At 49.2% G+C, this 17,608-nt stretch overlaps 1 protein-coding gene across 1 annotated transcript in view; it reads left to right on the forward strand.

Moving 5' to 3' along the window:
- Positions 1 to 17,608, forward strand: part of gask1a (golgi associated kinase 1A) — a 61,217-nt gene that overhangs the window by 36,061 nt on the left and 7,548 nt on the right. Inside the window, exon 4 of the mRNA XM_085993697.1 lies at positions 7,778 to 7,881. Coding sequence (XP_085849823.1) covers positions 7,778 to 7,881 — 104 coding nt within the window. The remainder of the gene's footprint in view (positions 1 to 7,777; positions 7,882 to 17,608) is intronic.

Genomic DNA, 17,608 nt, shown 5'->3' on the forward strand with positions numbered 1-17,608 from the left:
TCCTGATAGGTATACCCTCGCATTTCTGGCACCATCCTTGTAAATCTTGTATGCACCCTCTCCAGTGCCTCTGTCCTTTTTATAATATGGCAACCAGAATTGTGCACAGTACACCAAGTGTGGTCTAACCAAAGTCCGATACAAGTTTAGCATAGCTTCTCTGCTTTTCAATTCTATCCCTCTAGCAATAAACCCTAGTTTGCCTTTGTTATGGCCTTAGAACAGCAATACCTGCAGTGCAGCTCACTAGAGAAGGGAAACCAGCTGTCAGTAACATAATGCAAGGCAGTAAAAACCAGCCCTGAGCTCTGTATTTAGTACACGGCCAAGTAACGTAGCTGATTGGAAGACAGAAAGCCCATGCAGAAAATCAGTTAGTGAAATACTTAGCAAAGGGAAAAATGAAAGGTTAGAATGAAAAAGGGCAGTGTTTCCCAATTGTACAGTTGATTTATATGCCAGTAGATTGTGCCATTGAATGTAAGGACACAAGGTTATGCCCCTGCTTTCCCACACAGCGATCAGTAACCTTACAGGACCTGCTGAGGACAGGCGGAGGCAACAACAGATGATTGAACAGGTGGTGTTCTCAAGCATTAGCTGGCTTTCAGAGTAGCATTGCTAAGAAACTGATGCCAGGTTGCTTGCCAGTTCTCCTGATCAAGCAATGAGCAATCCAAAAAAAATGGAGAACTAATTTTTGTTTTTTTAAAAAGAAACTAGAAAAACAGCAAGATTCTTCCAGCTGGGAGAGACTATTGACAGTGGTGGTCCTCCAATCTCAAACCACTTCCAGTTGTGAATTAGTGATGGTTCATTTGAGGGCCAATCCCAGATGGATGTTTCTCTGTCCCTTTCTCCCAGCTGCTGTATTCCGGAAACAGACTTGACAAATTGAAGGCTCGGTAAGCGGAAAACCCAAGAGTAGAAAGGGGAGCTCAACCATAGCTGCTGAGGCCCTAAGCTCTGGACTTCTCTCCTTAAACCTCTCAGCCTCTCTACCTCTCTTTCCTCCTTGAAGACGCTCCTTAAAACCTACCTCTTTGACCAAGCTTTTGGTCATCTGCCCAAATATCTCCTTATGTGGCTCAGTGTCAAATTTTGCTTCATAACTGTGTTAAACATAGAAACATAGAAGATAGGAGCAGGAGTAAGCCATTCGGCCCCTCGAGCCTGCTCCGCCATTCAATGAGATCATGGTTGATCATCCAAATTCAGTACCCTGTCCCTGCCTTCTCCCCATATCCCTTGATCCCTTTAGCCTTAAGAAATATATCTAACTCCTTCTTGAATATATTTAATGAATTGGCCTCAACTGCCTTCTGTGGTAGAGAATTCCACAGGTTCACCACTCTCTGGGTGAAGAAATTCCTCCTCATCTCTGTCCTAAATGGCTTACCCCTTATCCTGAGGCTGTGACCCCTGGTTCTGGACTCCCCCGCCATCGGGAACATCCTTCCTGCATCTAGTCTGTCTAGTCCTGTTAGAATTTTATAAGTTTCAATGAGATCCCCTCTCATTCTTCTAAACTCCAGTGAGTATAAGCCCAATCGACCCAATCTCTCCTCATACGTCATTCCTGCCATCCCAGGTATCAGTCTGGTGAATCTTCGATTTAAAGGCGCTATATAAATGCAAGTTGTTGTTGCTGTATAGGAATTTCACCCATTGCCCGCTCCTTCGTAAGGAAAGTCCCAGCCCACTATCATGGCTAGTTCCCTACCTATCACATCACCTGCTCCTGCTCCAGCACCACAGCCAGGTAACCATGTGCTGCAGATGCAGAATTTCCTGACTTTGTGCAATAATATGTACAAGGTTAGTTCACAAGATCAGGGAATTCTGCTTCTGCAGCACTGAGCGAAGTATCTGGCTGTAAGACTGGGGGCTGGGACCACAGGAGGCAAGGAATTAGCCGTCGCATCAGGCAGGCTTTTCCACTGACCTGAGCAAATAAATTGTCATTATGGATGCTCAACTGCAACCGCATCGACCTCTCCGTATTTCTCTGTACATCAGTAACTCCAGCCTGCCAAGCAATCCCCTGTTGCCAAGAGTCACTACTGCTCCATTCCACATGCCAGGTACAAAGATGCTAATAATAAATTCTGCATTCCAATGTAATAAAAAGGAACTTAAGAAAGAAAAGAAAGAAAGACTTGCATTTATACAGTGCCTTTCGCGACCTCAGGACATACCAAAGCGCTTTATAACCAATGAAGTACTTTTCAAGTGTAGTCACTGTTGTAATGTAGGAAATGTAGGAAACGCAGCAGCCAATTTGCGTACAGCAAGCTCCCATAATCAGCAATGTGATAGTAACCAGAGAATCTGTTTTAGTGATGTTGATTGAAGAATAAATATTGGCCAGGAAACTGGGGAGAACTCCCCTACTCTTCTTCGAAATAATGCTGTGGGATTTTTTACGTCCACCTGAGAGAGCAGACAGGGCTTAGGTTTAACATCTCATCGAAAGAACTTACTCAGTAGTGGCTTTGGTCATAGACCTTTAATCACAGGTGTTTTTCAGTTGTTCATTGTTCCTTTTGAGTTGTCAACTTTTTGGGGGCTTTTTTAAAAAAAAGCTGTTTGTCAGCCTTTCCAAGTTTTGTAAGTTGGCCTATATGGGGTAGCCTTGGTCTCCCAAGAGCCCTCCACTCATACCCTTGGGCCAGTTAAATAATCCAGGCAATGCAGATTGTCGCAGAAGGAAAGAATCATGGCTGCTTCCTGGATAACGGGCATTAACACTTCTGTGGCCTGAAACTACTTGCGTATGCATTGTGGTTTATCTTCAAACTCTACATGCTGCCCCTTGGTAACATCATCCGTAAACATGAGGTCAATTTCCAAGGGTATGCTAAGGACACTCAGATATACCTCTCCACCACTTCGCCCCCCCTTGACCTCTCAACTGCCTCTGTGCTGTCAGACCACTTGTTCGACACAAAGTCTTGGATGAATCACAGATTCTTCCAGCTGAACATTAGAAAGATCTCAGCCATCGTCTGCCTCCAGCTCAACCAGATCTTTTTCAGTGTTGGCATTCTATTCGACCCTGAACTTAGTTTCAGACCCCACATCTTCTCCACTACAAAGATCACTTAGTTCCACCTCTGCAATATTGCCACCTCTGTCCCTCCACCTTTGAAATCCTTATGCATGCCTTCATCACCTCCAGACTTGACTACGCCAATCCTCTCCTTGCTAGCCTCCTTCCTCCACCCAACATAATCTCCAACATAATCTCCAACTTGTGCAAAACTCTGCCGCACATATCTTAGCCACATTACATCCCACTCATCAATTACCCCTGTCTTTGCTGACCTACTTTTGCTCTCCATCGCCCAACACTTTAAATTGTAAATCCTTGTCTATTCCTGTATGGCCTCATCCCACCCTATCTCTGCAATCTCCTCCAGTCCAACATCCACATCAACACTCGGTTCCTCTGACTCTTCCCTTTGTCCCACCATTGGTGGCAGAGTCGTCAGTCAATGGAGCCTACTCACCTGGAATTCCTACCCTACGCCTGCACACCTCTCCACCGCCCTTTAAAAAACATGTCTGTTCAGCCAAGCTTTCAGTCACCGCTCCTAATCACCCTTCCTGAATCGCCATCCATTTTGCTTATGCAATTTTGTGGAGTGCCTTCAGGATGTTCTTTTTCCTTAAAGGCGCTGGAGAAATAAATGTTGTCGTCATGTAGAGCTTCGATGGCCACATGGGTTCCAGCTATAATACCCTGGACTCTTGCAAAGCCTGCCAACCAGTAAAGGTTCAATGCCCTCTCCAGTTGGTGTCACCTTTTCCACGGGAATGTGATAAAGATGAAAACATGGCATTAGTTCATGCGTTTTATGTAGGAATTAACTGAAGACTTGCTCATCTAGCAGGTGTCCACTGAAGTGGCTTAGAAAGACCTTGCGCCATAGAATCTTGATGCTATGGCGAAGAGCCATTCTTGGCTAATTCTTAGGTCGGCCTGCAGCAGCTGACGTAGGTCGATCATTGCCTTTGCATTGAAGCACAGGCGCCAAGGACAAATCTCCTCTGACATAGCCATGTAGGAGTGGACTAGTCTGTAAATACAGGACTTAGGGTACTGAATGGAGTGAGCATACTCATTGGGGTGTCTTTGGACCTGGAGATTTTGGCCCACATACTTGGCCAATCATCCCTTCCCCTTATGTCGATGGTCTTAATGGGGGTGGGTGGGGGGGGGAAGACAGAGGCCTAGAAATTGGGTTTTGGCTTAGCCAGGGCTTGAGCGCCGGAAGTTAGTGCCGGCGCTAAGTCCCCCTGCGCGCGCCAAAAATTCAGTAGCGCCGCGCCCAAACGGCTGCCGGCGCTACTGAAGGGTCTTAGCGCCTGGAAAAGGGCGCTAACTGCCGTTTAGCGCCGCAATTCCGGCGCTGCGGCACCCGATGCGGTGCGGCAGGCTGGGGAAGTGCAGGCCTCCTCCTTCCGTTAAGGAGGAGCTGCCTGCACCCGGCCGCGGCCCGCGCAAATCTGTTTAAAAATGAGCCCGGCACCTCGGACAAGTGCTGGGCTTGCATCTGTTCCGGGGGGGGGGGGAGAAGTCCGGGGAGGGAGCTGCGGGCAGGCGGCCGGCGGGAAAGCGGCCGGCCGCCGCGGGGCCTTTAATGCGCCGGCGCAAACACATGTTGGACTCTGTTGCCAGAGTCTTAGTTGCGGCTGCCACGGGCGAGGCGGCCGCAACTGAATTTCGGCGCTGGGGCCCGTCGGCATGGCAACCGGGACGCTGCGCACACCGATGATGTCATCGGTGCCGGCGCAGCGCTACCGGTGCAACGCCGCTTTAGGGCCCCAGGGAATTTTTCAACTGGCCATAACTCTGGCGCTAGTCCCTCTAGCGCCTCAAAAGCGGCGCTAAGGCTAGTGAATTTCTAGGCCAGAGGCTTTGCACCACAAGGTCACACAGGAAACTTGGCTTCACGGATCTGGATCCCAGTGAGGTTTTCATCTGTTCCAGCAGACACCCACTGATGTGGGACGTGTCTACCAGAACAGCTGCACATTTTACATAGAATGTACAGCACAGAAACAGGCCATTCGGCCCAACTAGAGTACCACCGATTTTAAAAATAGAATTATAGATAGAGATTGATATATATACCTTGCATCTAATGTACAGCTGTCACACCTCCAGTGTTTGCCAAACTTGCACCTGATTGGATCGAGTACCATTTTCATAAAACATTGCCAGATCACACCAGAATAGGTGCAGAACATCAATCAACAAATAGAAAACGGGAACGGGAAGCACCAATCAAGAGTGAGCACTTGGCAAAATCTACTAATATGAAAGGGGAATCGATGAAATCGGTCAAAATAATTTTTGGTAGCCATCTTTATTTGTCAAATCACCTCAGGGGAGAGTCTAAAAATAAGATTTCTAACGAGAAAAAGCTTTTAAAAAATTCTCAATAATATCAATAAACTTCGCTGCACGGTTTATTGTGGGATTGAAGGTCCTCATGAATGTTGTTTGGGGAGGCCTGTCACTGTGTTGGAGTTGTGGCAGCTTCCCCAAGTCCCTCAGTGGAGTGCTTCGAGCCGAGTTGCCAATTCCCAGAATGTACCGTGTCATACTGATGGACTACAACTCCCAGACTGCACCCAAGATGACCTCTTTCTATTCTCACTGTGTATTGGACAAAGAGGGTGGGGTTTGACTATTCCATCGCTCTCCCGGCTGGCCTCGCATCTTCCACCCTACTTGAGCTCATCCAAAACTCTGCTGCCCGTGTCCTAACCCGCACCGAGTCATGTTCACACATCGCCCCTGTGCTCGCTGACCTACACTGGCTCCCGGTCCGGCAATGCCTCAATTTTAAAATTCTCATCCTTGTTTTCAAATCCCTCCACGGCCTCGCCCCTCCCTATCTCTGTAACCTCCTCCAGCCCTACAACCCTCCGAGATCTCTACGCTCCACCAATTCTGGCCTCTTGCGCATCCCCGATTTCCTTCACTCCACCATTGGTGGCCGTGCCTTCAGCTGCCTAGGCCCTAACCTTTGGAATTCCCTCCCCAAACCTCTCCGCTTCTCCACCTTTAAGACGCACCTTAAAACCTACCCCTTTGACCAAGCTTTTGGTCACCTGTCCTAATATCTCCTTCTGTGGCTCGGTGCCAGATTTTGTCTGATAATCGCTCCTGTGAAGTGCCTTGGGACGTTTTATTATGTTAAAGGTGCTATATAATTACAAGTTGTTGTTGTGAGGTGGATTCCAATACACTAACTGTAAATGCATGGATGCCCAAGACAGGAGGAGAGAAGATGCAGATCACCTGCGACAAAACAGCAGCCAGGATTGTGGCCTGAACCCCTAATCAAGCCCCACACCAGACATCCGAGCACAAAAATCTAGGCAGGCATTCCATTGAGGGAGTGCTGCACTGTCGGAGGTGCTACCTTTCGGATGAGACGTTAAACCGAGGCCCCGTCTACCCTCTCGGGTGAATGTAAAAGATCCCAGGGCACTATTAAAAGAAGAGCAGGGGAGTTTTTCCCTGTGTCCTGGGCCATTATTTATCCCTCAGTCAACCTCACTAAAAACAGAATATCTGGTCATTATCACATTGCTGTTTTGTGGGAGCTTGCTGTGAGCAAATTGGCTGCCGCGTTTCCTATATTACAGCAGTGACTACACTTCAAAAGTACTTCATTGGCTGTAAAGCGCTTTGGGTGAGGACGTGAAAGGCGCTATAGAAATGCAAGTTCTTTCTTTCTTTCTATTAAATGCAGCCCCCCTTTTATAAGGTGGCTGCTGGGGGTGGTGGGGGCGGGGGGCGGAATCACTTCTTTCGGGGAGGGGCCCCGACAACCAGCCACTCTTCCGCCGCATATTTCAACTTCTTCAGTAGGTGGGCGCGCAAGACTCCCTTAGTGGCGTGAGCTCCCACCGTTGCCATTCAAATTAAGTGACCTCGCCTTGGCCCCCCCATCAAACATTGATGGGGGCAGGGGCAGAGGTTTCTGGGGCAGGCACAAATATGCAGGGGTGTGCATCCCCTTCCCTGTGAGTTTTCATTTCTATAATTTCCAGTCTCCTCCGCTGCCCTACTATTACTGCGTATGGCTGATGTAGCTGGAAAGCAACAACTATAATGTTACATTTAGGTGGTTAAGCCAGATAATTGTGTCAGGAGTAGCGGAGCGTGTCGCTGTGATGCCTCCTTCGTATTTGTGAATCGGGCAGCGAGTCATTCTATGTTCCATGGTCTGTTCTGGGTGACCACAGTCACACACTGGAGAGTTTTGAATTCTCCATTTGTGCATCAAGCAGCCAGATCCGCCACGGTTTGTGCGGCTGCGGTTTAGGCCCGGCCCTAAGCTTCGCGGAAGGTCAAAGCCAGGGATCGCCAGCTTCGGATATTTCACAAGGTGTTTGTTTGTGACTTCTTGTGAACTCCATTCTGCTTTCCAAGCGTCATCAGGGTTTGAAGTCGCATTGTCGAAGGTTAAGCGCGTAGGTCCAAAAGGGCTTGCGTGACTTCAAGCCGAGGTGAGGGACGTTGTTGAGATCCTGGTGGATGGGGAGACGTTCATTTTCCATGGAGGGTTGTGGCATCGTAGCAAATGGATGGGGGAGCGATGTGCGAGTAAAGCATAAGCAACAGAACCAGTAAGTGGTAAATGAGAACCAATGGAAAAATAACCATTCCTGTGGGATATTCGCAACTGGAAAGATACAAGATCCTAAACCTGAACTGCTTGTGATCATTAATGAACATAAATTGTTACATTAGGTTCGAAAAGGCAATCCATCTCAACTTGTCTACATAGACAACGCAGGAAAGCTTCTACAGCCTGAGGACAACCTCAACTTCAGACTGTTGGAGGGCATTGATGAGTAAGTATGTCTTCAGCGTCAGAATTCTAAAGCATGGTTACACATCTCCATCAATGCTGCCCAAATTCAATAACGTTTAAGGCTCCATGGCTGGAGTACTTGGCGCCTTAGCCTCACACTACAGCTACAGCAACTCAATAGTCAGTGCCAACACAGAGGACACACACGTGGTGCGGGAAAGTGCAGCACCAAAAATTATTCCACAAGTCAGGGAAATATTTCAGAGTCACAAGCGATTAAGAACGGTTACTACACAAGAGGCCCATGTCTCTTACCTCCTACACGCCTGAACAAATGCAAAATGAGGCGAGACTGAAACAGAGAAAACTTCAATTTATACAGCGCCTTTCACAACCTCAGGATGTCCCTGATATACCTTAAATAGCTACAGAGACTGGTAGTTATAACTCAAACAGTTGGCTTTTAATAGCTTAGAACTGGACAGAACAGAACACACATGTTAGCCTTCTGACCAGCTTCTCAGAAGTGAACTAGGAGGCGGAGCCAGGGGCAAAGTAACAGATCAGGACAATCAATGGCACAGCAGAGTGGTATACAGTACATCAGCATTCCTGGCCAACCAAGAAAACAGCAGGGTTACAATAGATTACAATAGGAAACTATACACAGGTAGAATAAGGTATATACTTATAAGACTTATTTCACCACATTCACCCCTCCTATAAGTTAAGTCTGACCGGGGGTTTTACAGTTCGTAGTGAGCGACGTAGCGTCGGCCGAGGAACCTCTTGGGGGACTTGCTCAGGTTCCTCCGCCGTCCCGGCGTCTGCTGGGTTTTCCAAAACGACGTTTTGTACGTCTTGTACCTCCGGGCATCCCACCCCCACAGGCGGCGCATCACGGTGCTCCACACCCGCATCTTCGCTAGCAGCATCGCTCTCTCTCTCTTCTCCTGCCGGAGCCAGGTCCTTTATTGAAACAGTATTCTCACGTCCATCAGGGTATTGAATATATGCGTACTGAGGATTGGTGTGGAGGAGCTGTACTTCCTCCACTAGGGGATCAGTCTTATGACCTCTCACATGTTTTCGTAGCAGTACAGTGCCCGGGGACATCAACCACCCGGGTAGTGAAATACCTGAGGAAGATTTCCTGGGGAAACCGAACATCCTCTCATGAGGAGTAGCATTTGTTGCGGTGCACAGCAGAGACCTTATGGAATGCAGTACATCGGGAAGAACTTCCTGCCAGCGAGAGGTCGGTAGGCCTTTCGATTTTAAAGACAGAACGATTGCCTTCCACACTGTCGCATTCTCCCTCTCAACCTGCCCATTGCCCCGGGGGTTGTAGCTAGTGGTTCTACTAGTAGCAATCCCTTTTGATAGTAAGAACCGGCGTAACTCATCACTCATAAACGACGTCCCTCTGTCGCTATGGATATAGTTGGGCATACCGAACAGACAGAATAAGTTGCAGAGGCTTTTGATTACCGTAGCACTGGTCATGTCCGGGCAGGGAATGGCAAAGGGGAAACGAGAGTATTCGTCTATAACATTGAGGAAATAGACATTACGATCAACCGATGGGAGAGGACCTTTGAAATCAAGGCTTAGGCGCTCGAATGGCCGAGTTGCCTTGATGAGGTGAGCTTGTTCGGGCCTGTAGAAGCGGGGTTTGCATTCCGCACAAACGCGGCAGGCTCTGGTCATCGTTCGGACCTCCTCAATGGAGTAGGGTAAGTTGCGAGACTTGATGAAGTGATTCAATCGGGTGATTCCTGGGTGGCAGAGTGCGTCGTGGAGACTTTGGAGCTTGTCAGTACTAAGGCTGGCACATACCCCTCGAGATAGGGCATCGGGTGGCTCGTTGAGTGCTCCTGGCCTGTACATAATATCGTAGTCGTAAGTGGACAGTTCTATCCGCCATCTTAGGATCTTGTCATTTTTTATCTTGCCTCTCTGCTTCGTGTTAAACATGAAGGCCACAGACCGCTGGTCAGTGAGGAGTGTGAAACGTTTGCCGGCGAGATAATGTCTCCAATGTCTGACCGCCTCGATGATTGCTTGTCCTTCCTTCTCAACGGAAGAATGCCTGACTTCAGGACAGTCGTCTACTTTTATGGGGAGCTGGTGATAGGCAGACTTTAAGTCAATAGTGGAAAACACGCGATACTGGGCAATCTGGTTCACCATCTCGGAGATGCGAGGCAAGGGATAAGCGTCTAGTTGCGTATATATGTTGATGGTCTGGCTGTAGTCGACCACGAGCCGTTTCTTTTCGTTAGTTTTAACCACCACTACCTGAGCACGCCACGGGCTATTACTATTTTCGATGCTACCCTCCCGCTGTAGCCTTCCTACTTCTTCTTTTATAAATGTTTTATCTTCCGAACTGTACCGTCGACTTTTGGTCGCGATAGGTCTACAGTTTGGGGCGAGGTTCGCAAACAGGGATGGCGGGCTTATCTTTAAAGTGGAGAGGCCGCAAACTGTGAGCGGGGGCTGGGATCCGCCATATGCAAGTGTGACGCTCTCGTGGTGGCACTGGAAATCTAGGCCTAGAATTAGTTTCACGCAGAGCTGCGGCAACACAAGGAGTTTAAAATCTTTATACTCTGTGCCCTTAACAGTCAGTGTTACTTTACAGAAACCGATTACCTCCGAAGTGAGGGACTTAGATGCCATCGCGACTTTGCTCCGGGTAGGGTACACCTTTAGTGAGTACGGTTTGATGAGGCTAGGGAGAATAAAACTCTCAGTACTCCCGCAATTGATTAAACACTTCGTCGGGTGTCCGTTTACCTTAACGTCCATCATAGACTTTGATAGTGGATGCGGTCTGGACTGGTCAACCGTGACTGAGGCTATCGTAGATCCGTAGGCGGCCGCTGAGACGGTATCAAATTCTGGGACCACGTGTAGGGCCGCGGAGACTGTATCAGGTACGGGATTCCCCTTACATACCTTGCTGAAATGTCCCCGTTTCTTGCACTTGAAACATGAGGCGTCTCTCGCAGGACATCGGTGTCTGGGGTGCTTGAGCTGGCCGCAGAAGTAGCATCTTGGTCCGCGGGACATCGCTGCAGTGGTGGGGCTGGGTGGAGACTCCCGTGGTGTAGGGCTGGTCCGAGGCCCAGGCGGAGAGGATAGCGCCTCCTCGCTCGGCGCGCACGAGGCTGAGAGGGCCGCATGGCCTGACGCATAGGTCTCGGAGTTCTTCTGCGCCACATCCAGCGATCGAGCTGTAGCCACGGCCGTCTTCAGATCCAGAGTGTCCCTTTCAAGCAACCTCTGCCTAATGTAATTTGATCGAAGGCCCGATATAAACGAATCGCGAACCGCTTCTTCCTGGTACAAAATGGCCGTCACGGCCTTGTAGTTGCAGTCCTTCGCCAGGGCCTTTAGATTCTGTAGAAAATCATCCAGCGATTCCTCCGGTAGTTGCCTGCGGGTAGCCAAGAGATGCCTGGCATACACCTCGTTAACAGGCTTCAGTTATTGGGCCTTGAGAGTCGCGAGTGCATCCTCGTATGTAGAAGCGTCCTCGATTAGCGAGTAAGTCCGATGACTTACTAGGTTAGTCAGTAGGCCCAGTTTGTTGGCCCCATCATCGAGCGATGCAATGAAATGTTCGAAACACCGGAGCCAATGTGCGAATTTCTTCGATGCGTCCGCCGAATGTGGATCACTGTCTAGACGCTCCGGCTTCAGGAGTCTGTCCATCCCTGGAAGTAATAAGCTATTAAAATTGATATACCTTAAATAGCTACAGAGACTGGTAGTTATAACTCAAACAGTTGGCTTTTAATAGCTTAGAACTGGACAGCACAGGACACACATGTTAGCCTTCTGACCAGCTTCTCAGAAGTGAACTAGGAGGCGGAGCCAGGGGCGAAGTAACAGATCAGGACAATCAATGGCACAGCAGAGTGGTATACAGTACATCAGCATTCCTGGCCAACCAAGAAAACAGCAGGGTTACAATAGATTACAATAGGAAACTATACACAGGTAGAATAAGGTATATACTTATAAGACTTATTTCACCACAGTCCCAAAGCGCTTTACAGCCAATGAAGTACTTTTGAAGTGTAGCCATTGTTATAATGTAGGAAACATGGCAGCCAGTTTGCATACAGACAACATTGTGATAGTGACCAGATAATCTGTATTAGTTAAGTTAGTTGGGGGATAAATATGGGCCAGGACACTGGGGAGAACTCCCCTGCTCTTCTTTGAAATAGTATAATGGGATGGATCTTTTACGTCCACTTGAGAGGGCAGATGAGGTTTCAGTTTAACGTCTCATCCAAATGACAGCAGCCCCTCAGTACTGCACTGAAACGTCAGCCTGGATTATGTGCTCAAGTCTCTGGAGTGTGACTTGAACCCACAACCTTCTGATTTAAAGGCGAGAGTGCTGCCCACTGAGCCATGGCTGGCACTTCTTTCCATCCATCTGTTGCAAATATTTGATTTTCTCATCTTGCAAATGTACTCTAACAAGACGAGGGGCCATGCAGCCACCCTCAGTGATTATAATGGCACCCTACATAGAAGGATATCAGAGCTATGGCAGGGAGACATCGATGGGTATAGATACATTAATCTTTTAAGGAACTTAGGTAGAAACGGCCATAAAAAAGGCAAGTGGGATTCTGTGTTTTAGCAGGGACATTGAATATGAAAGGAAGAAAGTGACGTTGAATTTCTACAAGACATTAGTTAGGTCACAGTTGGAGTACTGCAAGCATCGCATTATAGTAAGGATAGTGAGGCATGGATTGGGTAGAGCGAACATTCACTGGAGTGATACCAGGAATCAGGGGCTATAGTTAATGAAGAAAGCTTTAAAAAATTAGTTCTTTTTTTCCCACTGGAACAGAGAAGGTTGAAGAGGGACCCAACAGAGGTTTCCAAAATTATGAAGTGTTTTGAGAGAGTAAACAGTGAAAGATTATTCCCACTGGTCGGGAAATCGGTAACAAGGGGTTAGAGACTCAGGATTATCACTGGAGAAATGATACAGGAAATTAGATGAATATTTTCACACACAGTTATTAGAACGTGGAATGCTTCACCACAGTGGCTATTGAGCGGAGACTGTAATAACATTTAAAAGAGAATTGGATAGGTGTCTGTAAAGGAAGAGTATAAAGATATATAAAAGGAATGGGCAGAGAAATCGGATTGGAATAGACTGCCCCAAACAGAGCTGACACGGGCCGAATGGCCTCCTTCGGTGCTGTAGTTTTAATCATTCTACCGTGCAAAGGTGGAAGTGGATGCAGCGAAAATTCATGCAGTGCAGACATTGGCTTTTCCATCACAAGCCAACCATGCTCTGTGCTATCGCCTTCGACCTAAGTACATAAACGTGGTTCAAAGTGGCCAGTTGTATCCATCAGAACTGCAGTTCTGACAAAGGCTTCACACCTGAAACGTTAGCGCATCAGTTCTCTCCTTAGTCTGGGGGTTAAAAAGTTATATTATTGATATTAGGCCAGTGAGCTATACCCTTTCCAAATTTACACCGATGCAAACAAGAACTCCAAACATGACTGCCAGTCATATCGCAGAAAAAATTGCTGGGACTCCTTCTTCATTATTTATCTCTCCTCTCCTTCTCTTTTCTAGGTTTCTCCTTTTCTCTACTCCTCCCTTTTTCTTCTCTTTATTTCTATCCGTCTTCACTCACTGTCATTTTAATAAAACTCCTTCATTTCCACCTATGGATGCTGGGAAAACTCCACTTCCATAACATGCACTCCAGTGAGAACTCAGCGTGCAATGCAGTCTGAACGCAGTGTGCAATGCAGTCTGAACGCAGCGTGCAATGCAGTCTGAACGCAGCGTGCAATGCAGTCTCAACACAGCGTGCAATGCAGTCTCAACGCAGCGTGCAATGCAGTCTCAACGCAGCGTGCAATGCAGTCTCAACGCAGCGTGCAATGCAGTCTGAACGCAGCGTGCAATGCTGTCTGAACGCAGCGTGCAATGCAGTCTCAATGCAGCGTGCAATGCAGTCTGAACGCAGCGTGCAATGCTGTCTGAACGCAGCGTGCAATGCTGTCTGAACGCAGCGTTCAATGCAGTCTCAACGCAGCGTGCAATGCAGTCTCAACGCAGCGTGCAATGCAGTCTCAACGCAGTGTGCAATGCTGTCTGAACGCAGTGTGCAATGCAGTCTGAACGCAGCGTGCAATGCAGTCTGAACACAGCGTGCAATGCAGTCTCAACGCAGCGTGCAATGCTGTCTGAACGCAGCGTGCAATGCTGTCTGAACGCAGCGTGCAATGCAGTCTGAACGCAGCGTGCAATGCAGTCTCAACGCAGCGTGCAATGCTGTCTGAACGCAGCGTGCAATGCTGTCTGAATGCAGCGTGCAATGCAGTTTGAACTCAGCGTGCAATGCCATGCTGTCTGAGCTCAGCATGTAATGCAGTCTGAACGCAGCGTGCAATGCTGTCTGAACGCAGCGTGCAATGCAGTCTGAACTCAGCATGCAATGCAGTCTGAACGCAGCGTGCAATGCAGTCTGAATGCAGCGTGCAATGCTGTCTGAACACAGCATGCAATGCAGTCTGAACTCAGCGTGCAATGCAGTCTGAATGCAGCGTGTAATGCAGTCTGAACGCAGCGTGCAATGCTGTCTGAACACAGCATGCAATGCAGTCTGAACTCAGCGTGCAATGCAGTCTGAACTCAGCGTGCAATGCCATGCTGTCTGAACTCAGCGTGCAATGCAGTCTGAACGCAGTGTGCAATGCAGCGTGCAATGCAGTCTGAATGCAGCATGCAATGCTGTCTGGACACAGCATGCAATGCAGTCTGAACTCAGCGTGCAATGCAGTCTGAACTCAGCGTGCAATGCAGTCTCAACGCAGCGTGCAATGCTGTCTGAACGCAGCGTGCAATGCTGTCTGAACGCAGCGTGCAATGCTGTCTGAACTCAGCATGCAATTCAGTCTGAACGCAGCGTGCAATGCAGTCTGAACGCAGCGTGCAATGCAGTCTGAACGCAGCGTGCAATGCAGTCTGAACGCAGCGTGCAATGCAGTCTGAACGCAGCGTGCAATGCAGTCTCAACGCAGCGTGCAATGCTGTCTGAACGCAGCGTGCAATGCTGTCTGAACGCAGCGTGCAATGCAGTCTGAACTCAGCGTGCAATGCAGTCTGAACGCAGCGTGCAATGCAGTCTGAAAGCAGCGCGCAATGCTGTCTGAGCACAGCATGCAATGCAGTCTGAACTCAGCGTGCAATGCAGTCTGAACGCAGCGTGCAATGCAGTCTGAATGCAGCGTGTAATGCAGTCTGAACGCAGCGTGCAATGCTGTCTGAACACAGCGTGCAATGCCATGCTGTCTGAACTCAGCGTGCAATGCAGTCTGAACGCAGCGTGCAATGCAGCGTGCAATGCAGTCTGAATGCAACATGCAATGCTGTCTGGACACAGCATGCAATGCTGTCTGGACACAGCATGCAGTGCAGTCTGAACTCAGCGTGCAATGCAGTCTGAACGCAGCGTGCAATGCTGTCTGAACGCAGCGTGCAATGCTGTCTGAACTCAGCATGCAATTCAGTCTGAACGCAGTGTGCAATGCAGTCTGAACGCAGCGTGCAATGCAGTCTGAACGCAGCGTGCAATGCAGTCTGAACGCAACGTGTAATGCAGTCTCAACGCAGCGTGCAATGCTGTCTGAACGCAGCGTGCAATGCTGTCTGAACGCAGCGTGCAATGCAGTCTCAACGCAGCGTGCAATGCAGTCTCAACGCAGCGTGCAATGCTGTCTGAACGCAGCGTGCAATGCTGTCTGAACACAGCGTGCAATGCAGTCTCAACGCAGTGTGCAATGCAGTCTCAATGCAGCGTGCAATGCAGTCTCAACGCAGTGTGCAATGCGGTCTGAACGCAGCGTGCAATGCAGCCTGAATGCAGCGTGCAATGCAGTCTGAACGCAGCGCGCAATGCAGTCTCAACGCAGCGTGCAATGCAGTCTGAACGCAGCGTGCAATGCAGTCTCAACGCAGCGTGCAATGCAGTCTCAACGCAGCGTGCAATGCTGTCTGAACGCAGCGTGCAACGCTGTCTGAACGCAGCATGCAACGCAGTCTCAACGCAGCGTGCAATGCAGTCTCAACGCAGCGTGCAATGCAGTCTCAATGCAGTGTGCAATGCTGTCTGAACGCAGCGTGCAATGCAGTCTGAACGCAGCGTGCAATGCAGTCTGAACGCAGCGTGCAATGCAGTCTCAACGCAGCGTGCAATGCAGTCTGAATGCAGCGTGCAATGCAGTCTGAACGCAGCGTGCAATGCAGTCTGAACGCAGCGTGCAATGCAGTCTCAACGCAGCGTGCAATGCTGTCTGAACGCAGCGTGCAATGCTGTCTGAACGCAGCGTGCAATGCAGTCTGAACTCAGCGTGCAATGCAGTCTGAACTCAGCGTGCAATGCAGTCTGAACACAGCGTGCAATGCAGTCTGAATGCAGCGTGCAATGCTGTCTGAACACAGCATGCAATGCAGTCTGAACTCAGCGTGCAATGCAGTCTGAATGCAGCGTGCAATGCAGTCTGAATGCAGCGTGTAATGCAGTCTGAACGCAGCGTGCAATGCTGTCTGAACACAGCATGCAATGCAGTCTGAACTCAGCGTGCAATGCCATGCTGTCTGAAATCAGCGTGCAATGCAGTCTGAACGCAGCGTGCAATGCAGCGTGCAATGCAGTCTGAACACAGCATGCAATGCTGTCTGGACACAGCATGCAGTGCAGTCTGAACTCAGCGTGCAATGCAGTCTGAACTCAGCGTGCAATGCAGTCTGAATGCAGCGTGCAATGCTGTCTGAACGCAGCGTGCAATGCTGTCTGAATGCAGCGTGCAATGCTGTCTGAACTCAGCATGCAATTCAGTCTGAACGCAGTGTGCAATGCAGTCTGAATGCAGCGTGCAATGCAGTCTGAACGCAGCGTGCAATGCAGTCTGAACGCAGCGTGCAATGCAGTCTGAACGCAACGTGTAATGCAGTCTCAACGCAGCGTGCAATGCTGTCTGAATGCAGCATGCAATGCTGTCTGAACGCAGTGTGCAATGCAGTCTCAACACAGCGTGCAATGCAGTCTGAACGCAGCGTGCAATGCTGTCTGAACGCAGCGTGCAATGCTGTCTGAACACAGCGTGCAATGCAGTCTGAACGCAGCGTGCAATGCAGTCTGAACGCAGCGTGCAATGCAGTCTCAACGCAGCGTGCAATGCAGTCTCAACGCAGCGTGCAATGCTGTCTGAACGCAGCGTGCAATGCAGTCTGAACGCAGCGTGCAATGCAGTCTGAACGCAGCGTGCAATGCAGTCTCAACGCAGCGTGCAATGCAGTCTGAACGCAGCGTGCAATGCAGTCTCAACGCAGCGTGCAATGCTGTCTGAACGCAGCGTGCAATGCTGTCTGAATGCAGCGTGCAATGCAGTCTGAACTGAGCGTGCAATGCCATGCTGTCTGAACTCAGCATGTAATGCAGTCTGAACGCAGCGTGCAATGCTGTCTGAACGCAGCGTGCAATGCAGTCTGAACTCAGCATGCAATGCAGTCTGAATGCAGCGTGCAATGCAGTCTGAATGCAGCGTGCAATGCTGTCTGAACACAGCATGCAATGCAGTCTGAACTCAGCGTGCAATGCCATGCTGTCTGAACTCAGCGTGCAATACAGTCTGAACGCAGTGTGCAATGCAGTCTGAATGCAGATGCTGTCTGGACACAGCATGCAATGCAGT

This window comes from Somniosus microcephalus, chromosome 7 (genome assembly GCF_052327205.1).
Source record: "Somniosus microcephalus isolate GS21.2 chromosome 7, FLI_Smic_1.0, whole genome shotgun sequence".
Lineage (NCBI taxonomy): Eukaryota > Metazoa > Chordata > Chondrichthyes > Squaliformes > Somniosidae > Somniosus > Somniosus microcephalus.